The sequence below is a fragment of the Lissotriton helveticus genome, chromosome 2_1, assembly GCF_964261635.1.
Source record: "Lissotriton helveticus chromosome 2_1, aLisHel1.1, whole genome shotgun sequence".
NCBI lineage: Eukaryota > Metazoa > Chordata > Amphibia > Caudata > Salamandridae > Lissotriton > Lissotriton helveticus.
Window position 1 is genome coordinate 993,151,986 of NC_136059.1, and position 17,601 is coordinate 993,169,586.

The 17,601-nt window shown below is 40.3% G+C and overlaps 1 protein-coding gene across 4 annotated transcripts in view; it reads right to left on the reverse strand.

Annotated features, from left to right (window-relative positions):
- Nucleotides 1-17,601, reverse strand: part of TRPM3 (transient receptor potential cation channel subfamily M member 3) — a 940,843-nt gene that overhangs the window by 605,529 nt on the left and 317,713 nt on the right. For all 4 annotated transcript variants that reach the window (XM_078675756.1, XM_078675753.1, XM_078675754.1 and 1 more), the window contains exon 6: nucleotides 3,577-3,700. In XM_078675756.1, the coding sequence (XP_078531882.1) occupies nucleotides 3,577-3,700 (124 nt within the window). The remainder of the gene's footprint in view (nucleotides 1-3,576; nucleotides 3,701-17,601) is intronic.

Consider the following 17,601-nt stretch of genomic DNA (forward strand, 5'->3'; position numbering starts at 1 on the left):
TATGCATTTCGTTAATATTTTACATTGTTAATTGTTTTAAAATATGTTATTAATTAGTTATTAATTGGATATTAATAATTAATAATTAATTGGTAAATATGTTAATTGTGTGATTTTTAGGAGCGGGTTGTGGGTTGATAGGGGAGTAGGGTGAGAAGTAATTTAATTTTAATAACTTTTGTATTATTTGTTTTATTTCTTTCAGACGCCTTCCTTTAAACTTAAGCGCGCTGGAGGCCGCAGGTTTGCAACACTCGCCCCTTGAGATTCGTAACTGCCAAGATCTTCTTTCTTTCCGGAAAGCCTTGAAGACCTGGCTCTTCAGACAAACACTGCAATAATCCTCTATTCCTCACCTATCTCTACGTCACTGTTGATTCTAGCGCCAAGAAACCAATCGGTGATAGTGCGCTCAACAAATATTTTAATAACATAACATAACATTATATAATATTTATTTAAATTTATTTTATAGTGTTACTTGTGTGATATCATTTATTTTGATTGTTTTTAAATTGCTTAATTGTTATTAATTAACTAATTAATTGTTGATTAATTTTGGTAATTGTGTGTTATTTTACAATATTGGTGGTGTTGTTTATAGGGGACTGTGGTGGGAGGTAAATTATTTTTGACTAACATTATTTCATAATTAATGTTAATTATTTTGCAGGAGTACTAAATTAATCCCATCCGCTATCCAACACTTTCCCTACTATTACACTTGGTGGAGTGGGAATAGTAAATTATTCCCACCCGCTATCCAACACTTTCCCTACTGTTGCACTCACTGGAGTGGGAATAGTAATTTTTACCCACATGCTATCCAACACTTTCCCTACTGTTGCATTTGCTAGAGTGGGAATAGTTATTTTTACCCACCTGCTGTCCAACACTTTTCCTACTGTTGCACTCACTGGAATGGGAATAGTAATTCTACCCACCCACTATCCAACACTTTCCCTACTGTTGCATTTGCTGGAGTGCGAATAATAATTTATACCTTTCCGCTATCCAACACTTTCCCTACTGTTGCACTCACTGGAGTGGGAATAGTAATTTTTACCCACATGCTATCAAACAATTTCCCTACTGTTGTATTTGCTGAAGTAGGAATAGTAAATTTTACCCACCCGCTGTCCAAAACTTTCCCTACTGGTGTACTCACTGGAGTGGGAATAGTAATTTTTACCGTCCTGCTATCCAACACTTTCCCTACTGTTGCACTCTCTGGAGTGTGAATAGTAATTTTATACCCTACACTATCCAACTGTTTCCCTACTGTTATAGTTAATGTAGTGTAAAATATTGTTTTACAATTAAATATTTATTTTAATGTATTATATATATATTTTTATATTCACGTATATATATGTATTCATAATTTTTATTATTTTCTAACATTTTGGGGTCGATTCCGATTCGGAAAACGAATCCGTACGACGAATTGTATTCGTAGCCGTTTCCGTACGAATTGTACAAATCCGTACGAATCGCGTAGTACGATCCGTTGCGAGTAAATACGTCTGAATCAATGCGAACTGTACGAAAATGAAGGGTAAATCCGTATGACACCGACCCGCACAGTGAACCATACGATTCGTAAAAATGCCGTATGACCCGCCAAGTACGATCCGAACCGGGGAATGAGAACGCGATTCGTACGGTATACGTCGCATATGATCAATTCGTATGGAGGGCAACACTATCACATATGCACCGTATCCCTAAAATCAAGGGGTGTACGCACGGAGTGTACCCACCGTACACCTACGACCTTGGAGTGTACGAACCGTACCCCTACGGTCCGTATACCTATGATCATGGGGTGTACGCATGGGAACATACACACCGTACCCCTGAAATCCAGGGGTGTACGCACCGTACCCCTACGCACCGTACCCCTGCAATCATGTTGTGCACGCACCGTACCCAGGGGGGTCCGTTTCGTATGCATTTCGAGGCAAAATCTGCTTTTACGGACGTTTTAAACTCCCGTAGGGAAAGAATCGTAAGGAGTGTTGTCGATACGATTCGTACTTGCTGGGTCAGAAAATGCAGCTTCGAACCATACGGACATCGCGTACTGCGTGTTCCGAAAGCGATTCATACGGATTAGTGAGTTGTACGGTCTTCGGTACGATTCGTACGGAGAACTGCTTTGGGTACACATTGTACTACATCGTACGTACGGGTACGGTTCTGCATTCGAATCGTACGGGAAAAAAGGTCCGCAAGGCTATTCGGAGGGCATATTACCAAATCGGAATTGGCCCCTTTATATTTAAATAAAATAATTATTTATTAATATTTTTAAGTTAATATATATATATATATATATATATTTTCAATATGTATGTTTACTTTTTTATATTACATTTATTCTTTATGATTTTTAACTTTTAAAAATAATTTTAACTATGTTTTTATGAATTATATTAATTATTTAATTAATTGTATATTATTTTTAAGACATTAAAAAAAAGTTATTTAAACAACGATATTTTGGTTTCGATATTTTTGTACTTCACTTTGTAGAGATAGAATGTCGATATTCTGTTCATCAATATTCTGTACTCGATATTCTTGTAGGTCGATATTCGGGCTGTCGATATTCTGTCAGTGATCCATCTACTAGTATTCCTACATCTTGTAACGCTCATTGTCCAATATAAAATTTTCTTTAGACTGATTTACACATGTATACTTCTTTATTTCTGTATAAAGTGTGTGTGATGTAAAGTAATCTGATACCCTACACTGGTTTAAGTAGCGCTAAAAAACAAATAAAATGTATGTGATATAGGGGCTATTTAGAAAGGAGGGCACTGTTGGCGGGTGGTAGTGAGGAAATCCGTACAGATGGAGGTCACTGGGGGCCGCCACAAAAAGATTCTCGCATCAGGGGCCAACAGCGCTAAAGCTGACCCTGTGTTTGTGTGTTTGTGTGTGTGTTTGTGAGCGTTTGTGTGTGTGTGTGTGTGTGTGTGTGTTGAGTGGAGGATTTCTGTGGCTCCGTGATTCATCTATGTTCTTGCAGTGTGTGGTTTATTCAACGGACCGTTAGGCCATAATTAAAAATATTTCTAATATTGAACAATGTCCTACAATAGTTTGATGAGCATTCTCTCAGTGTATTGAGTTGCAGAATTGGCTGCACTAAAGCAGCTCCTAATGGCATTCTATGCATGCTTGTATTTGAGAATATTGCCTCTCACAACTATTGTGTTGGAAGAAAGAATGTCATGGCATAAATATTAGCAACAAAAAATCATTGCGGTAGGTAGGCATTGGTAAGTATTGCTATTCTAAACCTAACTCCACATTATGTACCTTTAAGGTGTATGTCATCAAGTTGCATGTATGGGGAGTGAAGTATAGCAAACCTGCCCTTACTTATACATACTTACATTGTCAATATATTGGTGGTCAGTATTTTTGCTAGAATATTTTGAAGCATGATATTTAAATCCCTATATTCCAGTCCAATACCACAATGCATAAACTGTTGAGGTAATTTAAGCACACAACTTCATAGTGGTAGGACACAAATAGAACTCTGAGGTATTCACATACCAACTCCTTTTTCTTCATGCACTCCATGAGGATGATGAAGAGGTGTTGGGCCTGAGTTCGGGTGTAGTTGAAGGTCTTCTGGATTGTGACAAGCAACTGGTCTCTCAATGTTTCATTGATTAGACTGTGAGGAAACAAAGAAAAACAAGTATTTACATTTTAATAGGAAAAGACGTGTGGTGGTGGTGCAAGTGATGCAAGAGTCAAAGGCATTCAATCAACGGTAAGGCATGACTGGAAACATTTCTTCAAAGCTCGATAAAAACCTGCTCTGGCAGGAACGTGCTATTTCTAAAGTAGTACTGCTTTAACTTTGGGGTGTGATTTCAATTCTTGCCTTGCCATCAGCTGGCAGAAAAACATTTTTGTCAGATAGCTCAGGAGGATTTTCTAATGGACAAAAAGTCAGCATACAAGTAAATACATGTTACACCAAGGTACATTGAATCCGCTCAGAACCAAATGTACTTCATCATTACCTATTTTTGTAATTCAGACACGTGGCTTGTTGGAGTCTTGCTTTTAACTGCATCGATTGTTTATCTATTCTTTGAGATCTAGGGAGTTTTTCATTGTTTTGTTTTGGAAATATTCGAATGTGATTTGCATAAATTGGGGAATCATCTTTGAGAAAAATAGCACATTTTGCAATGCCTTTAGCTATGTGCACGGACCCTAACAGATGGATTTTTGACAGACAGATCGAACTTAGCCTCATCCATAAGTGACCTGAAAAGCCATTCTTTGTCTTAAACCAAATTCTTGGATTAATATATGCTGCAGTTGATAGAACCCCAAGTGCAGCCCGCGAGGGGCTTCTTTGTGATGATAATCAGAGAGCAGTAGTTATCATGGGCGACTGATACTAATTAGGAAGCAACATTACTTTCATCCCCTTTCTTAAAGCATGAAGATTCGCTAAACACGTCAGTTGCAGTGAGATGTATTCCAACGGGGCAAATCCCAGGACAGAGCATGGCTTCCTGTACTTTATTTAACTCATAAAGCTTGGCAAAGTGCAAAATGTGACAATGTACAAGATAGAAAAAACTATTTAAGTTAGACCCCTTGTCTCAATATCAAAAATCAAGCTTTTGTTAACAATATTCCTCTATATACATAGTGTAAGAACGTAGACCATAGATAATCCAGACCACCTGTTTTTTTAATATATATACATACATATGTATGTGTGTATGTATGTGTATATATATATATCGAAAACAAATCCTGCCCGCCGATATCACAGCGGAACAAAGCAGGTGCAGACCTCTTCCCCCAGAGTTTTTAGTTCAATGACAGGCCATCAACACACAAAGTTGTGTGAGCAGAAGTAAGTTTTATTTCATAATCTTAGAACAGCTGTCCTCCATGACGCGTTTCGCTCCGCGGACGGAGCTTGGTCACATGACGCGCCTCAGCAAGGTGTGCAAATTTAAAGTGTGTTAAAAGCCCAATCAACCGTAAAAAAAGGCTGAGGGGCAACAATGTATCACTAATAAAGCACAACAACAAATAATGACTCAAAGAGGTTATAAACAAATAGGTGATGCACTCAGAATGACTAAAAGTAAAAGCTCAATGCGTAGTTTGTGAGAAAATAGCAACTCATAAATAGTGAAAATTATGGCATATATATATATATAATATATATATATATATATATATATATATATATATATATATATATATATATATATATATATATATATATATATATATGTGTGGCATAAACCTTCCTCAAGCAGAAAGGAAGAGGCCTCACGGGGAATCCAATTTGGAGGCTTTAATGGAAAACAACAGGTAAGCATGATGCATTTCGGCCAATAGGGCCTTCCTCAGATGCCGACGTTGAACCCAGAACACAGCCTCACCCTCGCTGAAATAGTTCTTGCGACTCTCTCATTGGTTAGAGTAGGCACCCTCCCCCAGTCATGTGGTCACACACCATGGATGTCGCTGTAGGCACTACATCCCCCATAATTCATCTCTATTGGGTCGGTGTTGTGTGGGGAGATTAAAGATGTATTCTTGTGGGCGGGTGTTTTGCAAGGCGAGGCGCTGTGTGCCGGAATACACTCCTCAAGCCTCCTTGGGTCCCCACATACACTCCTACCCTGAAAGCGCACGTCCTCCTGTGCCGTGAGATGACCATAATAGAGCCAAACTCCATGCGCAGTCACATGCCGCCACTGGCGGCAGCCCTTGCAGATTCACGCTCCAGGGTGGGCTGGTACCGGTCCAATACCTTGGACAAACGAAGCAAACTGCGGCAGCAGGAACCAGAATGGCAACTAGCCAGCTTGATGAAGCGGGGCCTCTCAGCGTGCCTCTGGCAGACAAAGAAATGTGCGGCATAAACCTCCCTCGAGCAGAAAGGAAGAGGCCACATGGGGAATCCAATTTGGAGGCTTTAATGGAAAACAACAGGTAAGCATTATGCATTTCAGCCAATAGGGCCTTCCTCAGATGCCGCCGTTGAACCCAGAACACAGCCTCACCCTCGCTGAAATAGTTCTTGCGACTCTCTCATTGGTGAGAGTAGGCACCCTCCCCCAGTCATGTGGTCACACACCATGGATGTCGCTGTAGGCCCTACATCCCTCATAATTCATATCTATTGGGTCGGTGTTGTGTGGGGAGATTAAAGATGTATCCTTGTGGGCGGGTGTTTTGCAAGGCGAGGCTCTGTGTGCCGGAATACACTCCTCAAGCCTCATTGGGTCCCCGCATACACTCCTACCCTGAAAGCGCATATCCTCCGGGCCGTGAGATGACCATAATAGAGCCAAACTCCATGCGCAGTCACACACCGCCACTGGCGGCAGCCCTTGCAGATTCACGCTCCAGGGTGGGCTGCTACCGGTCCAATACCTTGGACAAACGAAGCATATATGTGTCTGTGTGCTTACTAAACTTTTTCATTAGGATTAAATGCTTGGCTGCACCTGCATTATTAATTTCTCATTTTATTTCAACAGCCATTTTATTTTGATAGCAGTATTAATAATGATAAGTTTATGTAGCTAATTATAAACAGCTTTTATTATTCCTTAGAGTTTATTTCTGTTGAGAAAGGAAAAACAAAAGACAATAGAATTCTGATTAGACTTGTTTTACATATGCGTATGTAATGCATGCTAATTACCCCTCATCTTTTTCTCTCTCCCTGCAAAGAGCTCAGGTCGACTTGTCCTCAGATAAGTTAAAAGAATGAGCACATCAATGTTATGTAAAGCCACAGAAACAAATATATATTATCGGGAAAGATTGGACATAGAAATGTGAAATGCGCTACTGCAGCAGACAGAGACTGAACTGACGGTAAAAACAGTACAATCTGTTATTTGTAACCCTTTTACACAACGAAAATGTAGCATGAACCACCCTTCTCAATTAAAACTGAATTTATGTATCACTCTTACCAAAACTCAAGTCGCCATTGTTACACACAAGTTCTACCCATTTATTACGCATTTATTACGCTAAAATTATGGTGAGAGAGTTTCATCTATTAAATACTATGAGGCACATGCATCAGAATTGTAAATTGCAAATACCTAATTCATATTGCGATTGCTAGGGGGTCATTAATATTAATGAGGTAGATCGCAATTTGCAACCCTGTAGGAGTCGCAAAAACTTAGTGATGGTGTCCTGCTGAGGTCAGACCACCATGTCAGTGATTGCTTTTTAATAAAACAATCTTTTTTTTTGTAATGAAGCCCGTTTTCCTTTAAGAAAAACGAGATGCTTTACAAAAATTAATAGTAAAGTGTTCTTTTCATTTTTTAAGACCAGGCAGTGGTCCATGGGACTACTGCCTGTTCTTTAAAAATGTTTTTATCACCATTCACAAAGGGGAAGGGGTCCCTTGGTGATCCCTTCCCATTTGCGAATGGGTTACCACCTACTTGAAGTAGGTCGTAATATGCGATTATTTTGCGACCGCATTAATGGTCCCAAAACATTCATGCATACCTCTAGGATTCGGAATTTCAAAGGGATGTCCTAAACACGCACCTTCCAAATACTGAATCGCAAACCCATTTTGCGATTCGGTAACAGGTTACCAAATCGCAAATTGGGGTTTGCTGGATTTGAAAAGCATTTTTTGCATTTGCAAATCGGCCCGTTGGAGAACGCAAAAATGCTTGATGCCCGTGTCCCAAAATTCAGATTAGTACCAGCTAGAAAAATATTTCTTACACTTTTGAATTATACTTTAAAGTCATCTTTAATGGTGAGGTCAGATTATAAATATTTTTTTAGAAATGCCACTTTTATAAAGTAGGTATTTTCCTGCCTAAAGTTTCTGGGAGTTCCAGCTGCCTGGGCTGGTTATAACACTCCCACTGGAAATGCAAATTGGAGCCAGGCAGTGCTCATAAGGCCTGGGTGTAGACGGAGTGGCTTGCACTGACAGGATGGCTGAGGGAGGAGTTGACCCTGCCCTGATTACACTTGAAAGGGTCTTCCCCAGCACACACAGAGACATGACACAAGCTTCTTATGCTACTAGCCAGACCAGAGCCAAACCCAGGAAATGGGGTAGGTTAGACCAAGGGGGAATCCCCCACCCACAAGCTGGACTGGCATAAAAGTGGCGCCCTAGGACATTAAAGAGAGCAAGACTCCCCCTTCCCACCACAAGTGCAGCTTCCTTCCTGCATGGAGCAGGCAGGGAGAATGCGAGTGCTGGCGCCCACTCCAGCAGACAACGGAGTCAGCAGGAAACTGGATGGGCAGCCTGAGTGGGCGTACCGCACTGCCCCAACAAAAAGCACATGGAGTGCCTCCAACAACACAAGAAAAATAGGCAGGAAGCCGCTTACCTGAGTTGCGACTCTCCTGAAGGGGTTCACTATACATAAGATTTGATCACATTGAGGTGGCCCCAGAATAACAGGGACACCACCAAAAGTACTCTGCAGGCTACAGGAAGTGCAGCAGTCCCATTCCAAACTTTTAAAACATTAACTTTATATCTTCACGGCACTAAAATGCATTACCTAGGGAGGCTTTTACAGTATTTTTAAAACACTCCTGAGGTAATACAACCTTTGAATGTAGTGGTTCTATACCTGCATTTTATCTGACTTCGTGTGTTATAGAAAGACACAGACACACTATGTTGATTTGAAATGCTTTACTGACAAAATATTGTAGACAAGGGTTTTGATAAACACTGCAATGCTTTATTGACAATAAGTGCATTTGAACATGGTTATTGATTTCAGCATATACTGGTGATTTTTCAACATGTGAGTATTGGGTTTTCATTGTGTCGATCTTCTGACAAAGTCAATACTTTTGCTTTTCATTTTAATGTGGCGACCTTTGACAAAGCCAATAGACTTGAAATGTTCTTTCTGGTATAGGTGGGGGGGTCCTGTGATTTTAGGTGTCATGACCCATAAGGGGTCAAATGTGATTTCAGAATGTCACCAAATGTATTTGTATCTGTCTGATGTTATGTGTAGTATTTAGTAGTGTACATGTAATAAACATACGTTTTCAATGAAAAAGCACTAACTGGACAATCATTTATTGAGTTTTATTATTGCGTACCTGCGAATGGTGATTACTAGCCCACACCATCTCCATTGAGTAGGCTTTGGACCACTCTGCTAGTGCTACAGTGGGGTGCTTGGTTCCCAGTAAGGAGACATTTTAGACCTATTATTTGCATAGGCCTCACAACCTGCACAACTAATATCCCAATTTTTTACAACTGTAAACTCAACAACAAATGTGAGGGCAGAACGATAAAAGGTAATTCCCCGACTGGTTGGGGAGAGTTTTGCAGCGCAATAAATCAATATCATTTTGGCCCTGGCCTGTTTCCATTAACTAGCATAAACATAGGCATTTCTATTTACAAATGGAGTGCATTTGCTTACCATTCTATCATTGGATACAGAAAAGGTAATCTATCAAGGGTTCAGGAGAATTCCATTGATTCATGAGGTCTATCAAATGCACTACTTTAATAAAGCAAAATTGTAGCTATTTCCTCAGAGGCTTTTGATTGTTTTGTAGTCAATCTTTGCAGTAAAAAGAACTGTGAGTGCAAGCCATAATAGAAGGAAAAGGAAACAGATTTGTTTCTTCTGTCTAAGGCAAGCAATATTTCAAATTATTTAACACCTACCAGCTTACTGAGTGAAATAATGTTAACGTATATGTGTCTCTCCCAAATCCTAAGCTTGTCTTAGTTATATTGGTAATAATATGATCCCCGAATCCTGTAGAGAGGGCTCTGTAGTCCTGATTTGATCAAATTAAATCCTAAAGACTATTCCAGTACTAAAATAATCACACGTTTGTATACTTTCAGCAACACATTTATCAAAGTGATTCTAAAATGTATTGAAGACCCATGGCAGGTGGATGTTTGTGAGGGGAGTTTGACAATGATTGTGCTTTAACCTGTTATGGATGACTAGTAAATGGGAATTTTTGAGGAAGCAATCATTGTATTCGCTGTATATTGATTCCTCAGAGGCTGCAGGAGTTTGAGCTAGTGTAGCCCTGTCATATATTTTTTTAGTAGTAAATTTACTTTATGGAATATCTATGGAGGTTTTTAGGCCGGTAAGGATTTATACATTAACTTTACTTATTTGGTACCTTTCCATAACTCTATAAGAGCCTGTTCCTTTCCCTCTGATAATAGGCTTGCATAGACTAAATGGTATGCTCATAACCCTATCTTAGTTTAACCGAACCCCAAGGTATCTAGAAACAAACAAATGATCTTAATGAATAATACCTATCTAGCATACTGTGTATAAATACTAACAGAATAAACATCTTGACTTTTGAAATAAAAAAGGATATGTTGTCTGGAATCTTTTAGAACGAAATATGGAGGTGGCCTATTTAAAATCATACATATTTAGGGGTGATGATGGACAATAAAATGTAATTACAATAACTTTTGACATTCCTGATCAAGGCGAGCTTTGGAGAACTACTTATATTCAACAGCCAATTTGGTGAAAACTCTGTTTTTCCATCACAGTGAGCCTAGGAGGACTCCATAAGAAACTCTCAGGTACTATATGGAGGAAAGATCTATGTAGATTATGTGGTATTCTAGATGAAGGTGGTGGGAGGCAAGACGTTGTGAACAGTGTTGAATTACTCCCAGATATTGCCTTGGCAGCTAGCAAAGTTCAGCTTACTACACACATGATGATTTAATGGGTGTTGCTTTTTGAGTTCTCTGGTGCAGTCCTCAAAGAAGAATTACTGGTGATTAACTATGGCATTATGGTATTCATCAATGAGATGACAAATCATTTTGAGAGAAGAATCTAAGAGGCAAACGTTGGACCAATTGAATATGCTATTTATCAATAGAAATTATTGCATTGAACAAAGGAACTAAAGTACAGTTTACATTCCAGCCAATGAGTTGTGCCACAGATTTATAAAGTAACAAACTGACTCTGTGTTGTATAATATTTTCAAAAGGGGTGGGGGGGTTAAAATGGAATGATATTTTGAATTCTGATTCAAGTCGATGTTAAAAGATCATTTATGGGGATGAAAATTGGTCAATTTAAACAACTAGGAAAGTGGAAAGCAGCAGGTAGTAATGTGATATTGTGTAATTGCTGGCGAGCTCGGAAGAAAGATCTAAAGCACATTGTTTAATATTTCCACCAAATGCACAATTTTACAGTTAAATTCTCAAGAACCTGCTTTTAAGCACTATGGTGTTGGAGACTAATGTGTGTATGGCAGTTCACGCATTATCTTTGAGCTGCGAACATATTTATTTTTAAATACTAGTGGTAAAATATTCTAGGGTTTTTGTTTGCACGGGTATTTTTTGCAGTTCCAGTTTTGAAGTATTGGGAAGACATCCGGTCCTTGACATTTAGAGCTGTGGCTCATAACAGTTCACGAAAAGACTGAGCATGCACTTTGAAAGTTACACAGTTGCACAGTTTTTGGTAGCAAGCCCAATCAGCTACATACAAGGCGTAGCCTTAGGAACTAATGGTGATATATAATAAAAGGTAATGCACTCTGCACAAGCAGAAAGCTTTTTGAGTGGTGACTTATAGTTGGGTTGAAACCTTCAATTAAGAGGCTGTGGATATTGTTTCCTGCAACTCAGGCACCAACATTCAAGTTGATATCTATTTTCCAATAATTAACAATGGTGCTGTTGTATATAAGAAGAGTCCACTGCAAATCATCGATTCATCTATACTTTACTTGGGCACTTCCAACCTGTTAAATTGGTGCCTAGATCATCAGGTAGTCAGGGCACTGGTTGCAAATAGAGGAGTACTTTATCTGCTTATAAGTCTGGCACATGACTTTGTCTAGTACGGTGTGTCCTTCATTGCACAGGGAAAAAGCCTAAACACATTGTTTCATAATTTAAGCCACAAACACACTTATCATAAGTAACCTACACTAAAATTACAACATTGTGATGTGACCAAATACTGAGAAATTTGGTTTGGACCATCCAAATAATATTTCCTGCTTTCTCCCTAATCTAAGATGGCAGCAATCTCTGTTCTCTGGCATGGCTATCACTGTCCTTTAACATGATGCCTTCGTTGAGAAAGATTATTGATAAATTAAACATTTGGGAAGGTTTCCACATGACGTGCGTGGATTCCTAAGTCTTTTCTTTCACTTGGAAAAACAGTAACCTCATCTTTTAAGTTAATTTGCATTTTGAGGAGAAAACTATGGATGGAGTGATGTGAGCTATCGGTGTCCCCAAGCAGTCTTTTGTGCATTTTAAAAGCTTTAGTCGGGGGAGCTAAAACAAGGAGGTTTCTCAGAAAGCGAGATTGGATCCTTGCACCTGCTAATATGAGCCGTTTATTGGAGGAGAATCTAAACAATCCCTTGATTAATCTGTCTGTCAAACTGGATACAGTACAGCAGACCATCTGGAGTCACATATGACTACTAGGTTTGTGTTGCACTATGTGATTTAAGAGTTGAAGAGAAATGAACCATCTCAGAAGCTTAGGATTTTCTTATTTCACATGTGTAAATTAGTTTATGAGGCAGCAGTGACTTTGGAAAATAACATGGTTGGCAAATAAATCGGCCCTGAAATCCTTCAAAGATCAAGTCAAAGTCAAGCAACCCTTCTCAATCATTGGCAATTTGTGTTCCCCCTACAAAAGGCTCCTACTAATAAATAATACTAATAAATCCTCTTAGTCTTGTGTAGTTGACCCTCACAAAGTAGACTAATCTTTATTGGAATATATCATGGTTGATGTCTTTAAAGCATTTACATCCGTAATGTTTATGCAGTAGCTGGGGCCTATTTAGGGTTTACCCAACTATCTCCCTTCTTTGGATTATTTTTGCAGGAAATCAACCTTTTCTGTGTGTTCACCCTGGAATTGTCAAATTTTGCCTGACACGATATTTTTGTTGGCTTTAGAAGTCTATGCACTATAAGCCTCCTAACTAGTGGTAAAGTTACTGTGCTCCACCTTTAAACATGTTTAAAGTGGCATGTTCCTAATTGGTATATTTAACTTGCCTATAAGCCCCAAATATTTGGTACAAAATGTACCCGAAGGACTGAAAGCTAAATGCCACTAGTGAACTGCAGCACATATTGTGCCATCCACTTCAGTGGAAGTGTAAACATGGATTTAGGGTTACCACTATAGCCTGGCTGTAACAGTGGAAAACATGCAGTGCAGAAAGTCACCCTATGTAAGCCTAGAAGCCCACAAGGTAGGGTGCATGTTATGTAAAATTGTAACACGTGGAGTCCCTATAGTGACAAGGCCCAAAAAGCTATTTTCACTGTGGGAAGCCTAGCTATTCAATGTAGAAAAACGGAGTGCAGAGTAAAAGACTAATACTCTATCTTTGGAATGGTACCAGCTAGAAAAATAATTTAACAGAAATTTTAAAGGTTACTAAAATACAATTCAATGGGGAAGTTGGAAGTTCAGTAAATATTCAGGAAAACGTACTTGTAGAAAGTTGACCTTTTTCCTGCCTGAGGTTTCTTGATGTTTTTTTTTTTCATTAGTTCTCCAGCTTCCCCAGTTGGTCATTAGTCTCCAATTGGCATGAAAATGATGTGCAATGCCTCCCAGGTCCAAACCATAGTCTGACCTGAGTGGGCAAAGATGACTCCTCTGAGGTCGGAAGAATATGCAGGGTGAGGACTGCGGGCCTCCATTTGACAGCATAGTGTCAAATCATTCTTGACAGTACTGTTCAGCAACATATAACACTTTGGGTACACTTGAAAGGGAGAGAACAAGATGCCAAGACAATTCTTTTGTATCCACTGTCTGGTTGCAGGAGCACCTTGTTTTTGTCCTATCAGACATCTGTCTCTGGGTTTGTTGTAGGTACAGGGCCTGTCTCAAAGTGGATTTTAGTGTTGGATGTGGGAGGATTCTAGGATTACCTTAGTGCATACTTCACATGGACACTCAACCCTCATAGATCTACGTTTAGTGTGGCTGAAGACTTTTGCCATCTTGAAAAACTCCCTGACACAGTAAGGCAAAATTAACTTCTGCCAAAGTGGAAAAGGGTTACCTATAAAAACAGTTTACACGCTGCTTTGGGCATGGGTAGGAGACATTCACACCCACTAGCTAGTGCCAAGTATAAATGTGGAACTTCCAGGCACCCTTTTCAAAACACTTTCTGGACCTGTGGAAGATAAGAGTAGGAGTGGCCTGCTGTCTGTGAACTGAGAGAAGGCTTGAAGGACTGTATCTGTTCTCTCTTGTATCGAGGGAAAAGCAGTGGATGCCAAGTGTCAGTTAGCTGACCTCCAGTGTGGCAACAAGGATACAACAATCTACAATAGGCCCTTTCCTGGAAGTACCCAGCTGACCAGTGACAACTGGACCTGGTTTGGACCCTGCCAATGGCTTCTGCCTGACAACCTATGGGTTTCTAATTGCCTCCCCTAAGGTCCTGGCAGGCTTTAGAAGTGCAGGCTGTGGTGAATAGGAACACAAAAGACTTAGGGGCCGATTATGATTGCGGTGAATCCGCATCCTCCGGGCCGGCGTTGGCGGATGCGGATTCATCGCTGCGGTGTTTGTAAAGACCCCCCGCCAGATTAGGATGGCTGGGGGGTCATCGGCGGACGGGGAGACCGTCCGCCGCTTTTCCGCCGCGGTCGCCTTCAGACCACGGCGGAAAAGCTCTAATATGGTGGCGGTGTCTATCAGACACCGCCAGCCATATTAGGATTAGCCTTGGGACATGCCATTCCGCGGCGGCATTGCCGCCACAAAAAGGCATATGGTCTTTTCTTTGGGGGCCCGATGTGGACCCCCAGGGTGAAGGGGGGGGTGTGGGTGCACATGGGGGTACCTATGGTACCCCCCTGCATTTGCATGCACGAAGCGGCAGGCACAGCGCGGTGCCTGCCTCTTTGTGCATGCAAATGCACTGCATGCAGTTTTAACATTGCGGCGGGTGCTGTTTCAAGCAGCACCCGCCGCAATGTTAAAAATACAGGATGTAACCCCCAGGGTGGCGGTCACATCCTAATTCGCATGGAGGGACTGCCGCTGCCCCTGCGGACGGTCCCTCCACCATCCTAATAGGCCCCTAAGTTAGAAGACTATCATTCACACTTTGTGCTTTTTAGTACTATTTTCCCTAACATTATTAAAAACTCATATATATGGTTGTCTTGATTTGATTTTTGAATGTTTGCTGTCATTTTGTTTATTACATTCTATTATGTTTTACTAAGTTTGGTTTGGTACTTTTATTGTTCTGCATTCTTACTTTATTAGTGTTTTGGTACTGCATAAATACTTTACACATTGCCCTAAGTTAAGCAGGTCTGTTCTGTGCTTTCGCTAACAGGCGTTGTGCTTAGGGAAGTATAGTGATTGGAGGATTCACCCTGACAAGAGCTGTGATTATTCTTTGAACTGGGCTGTTTCGTACCCCAAATAACAATCCAGGTTTTTAGAATTATTAAAAGATGAATTCTACCTTCTTTGAGTGGTGCATTGTGAGTCCATTTTATATACAGGGGTCCATAACAGAGAGGATTTGGTCTGTGCTGGCTCTATCTTTCTGATGGACATGGGAGCAGTTGCTTTCCAACTTGAACCACATTAGTCTGAAAGATTCGATGGGGGAGGGTGGTAGCTGATTGGGTACTATTTGTTTTCCATTGAACAGATGCAATACGACTGACACAATTGTACTGTTTGATATAAGAAAATCAATACAATCTATTTTCAAAATTATCTCAAAGATTGGATGTTGTCAGACATAAAATTGGGAGAAATTAACTTAATAAACCTTTTCAGCTAGACCAAAACACAGTTCTTAGAGAATCTCTTGGGCCTACCTTAGGGGTGACTAACATGTCGGAAAAGGGACGGTTAGGGCCTGACAAGTGGGTGCACTTGCCAGGTCGACATGGCAGTACCAGACTGCGCACAGGTTCTGCAATGGCAGGCCTGAGTTACATTTATAGGCTGCTTATGTGGGTTGTACAATCAGTGCTGCAGCTCACTAGCAACATTTGATTTACAGGCCCTGGGCACACGCAATGCATTGTTCTAGGGAACAGTAGTGGCAAAGTGCCCAAAGCATATAGACCAGCAAAATGGTGTCCAACACACAGCAAAAACACAGGAGGTAAAGGCACAAATACAGAGGAAACCTGCGCCAATGATGCCAGGCCTAACAAGGAAGAGTCTAGGTTTCTTTCCTTCCTTAGAAGCAACCTCCCAGGGCAAGATTCAGCACGTTGTTTCAGTCCTCTGGAGGTGGAACAAATGACTAAGATCTACTTTTCTCCAATGGCAAGGAAATTTCTTTCTGGTCAATCTTGGAGCCCCAAGGTCCTCAAGGTATGTTTCAGTCACTAAGCCTTGTTGGAGTCAGGAGCCCTCCCCACACATAATGGAAAGGTGGTTACTGCTTAACGAAATTCATAGTATGGATCTGGCGCTGGCTAGGCTCAGGGGTACTAAGTCTCTAGCTAAATTTGATAAGATTTGGGGGTCTTTCCTACTTTAGGTAAAAATTATTTATTATTTAGATAACTGTTGATTTATGTCGTATACCAGCAACGATACACGTATTTATTTTGCTTGGATTCAATCAGAACTTGTCAAATGATTTAATGTCAATTCTGTATATGTTTAGACTTTTTATATTGTCTCTCCCCTCATGTTGCTTGCTTTGCTTTGTTTGTATACTCTTGTTTCCTGTGTTGCTAAAAAAACTATTTAAAAAAAAAAAAAAAGGAGTCATGAGCCCTTCTGCATCTTGTTTCTCTATAACGGGCAAATAGGAGGTAAGGTCAGCTACCTGACCCTCAAAGAGCAATTCCAGCCCCTGGGTGATAGACACAAGTTTGGATTTTTCTTTCTTTCATGAGAGGGCCTTCTTCTTGCCATATAGCCACCTACCTTTGCAGGACTTCCTCTTCACTTTAGTAGAAAAATTCCCAGAAGCCATAAACCCATCTTTCTTCTGGAAGAGCTCCAGACAGGCCTATAGCCACTCATCTATTTCAACAAGCTCACCCCAACCCGTTATGGTCAGAGCTTGTTCTCTCTTCTCTGGGAGGTGGAGCCAAAGAGTCTACCAGCTCTGTGGAACAAATGGAAACAGATCCTGTCAGCCCCATGTAGGATAAGAAAGGCAAAAGAAGTAGCATTAATGTTGTGTTTTATTCTGCAAGCTGTCCTGTACCACTCCCATGTGGCTAATTCATGCTAAGTGGGCAGGTATTAACAACAACCGTGCCTTCATGAGCCCAGAGGTCAACCCATTGAGATCTGGACAGCAAGGTTGTTCATTCCAGTCAGAATGTGTATTGGCTTCCGGAAATATGGTGAATGTCAGAAGTGGTTTTAAGCCAGTTCCGGCAATCCAAAATGCATTTTATAAGTTTACTTTTCAACTAAGATGACCAAAAGTCTGTTTTCACCATTATTTTTTATTATTTTTGCTGTAGGGGATATACATTTTGATTTTACCAAATGAAGATGAAAAAAAATA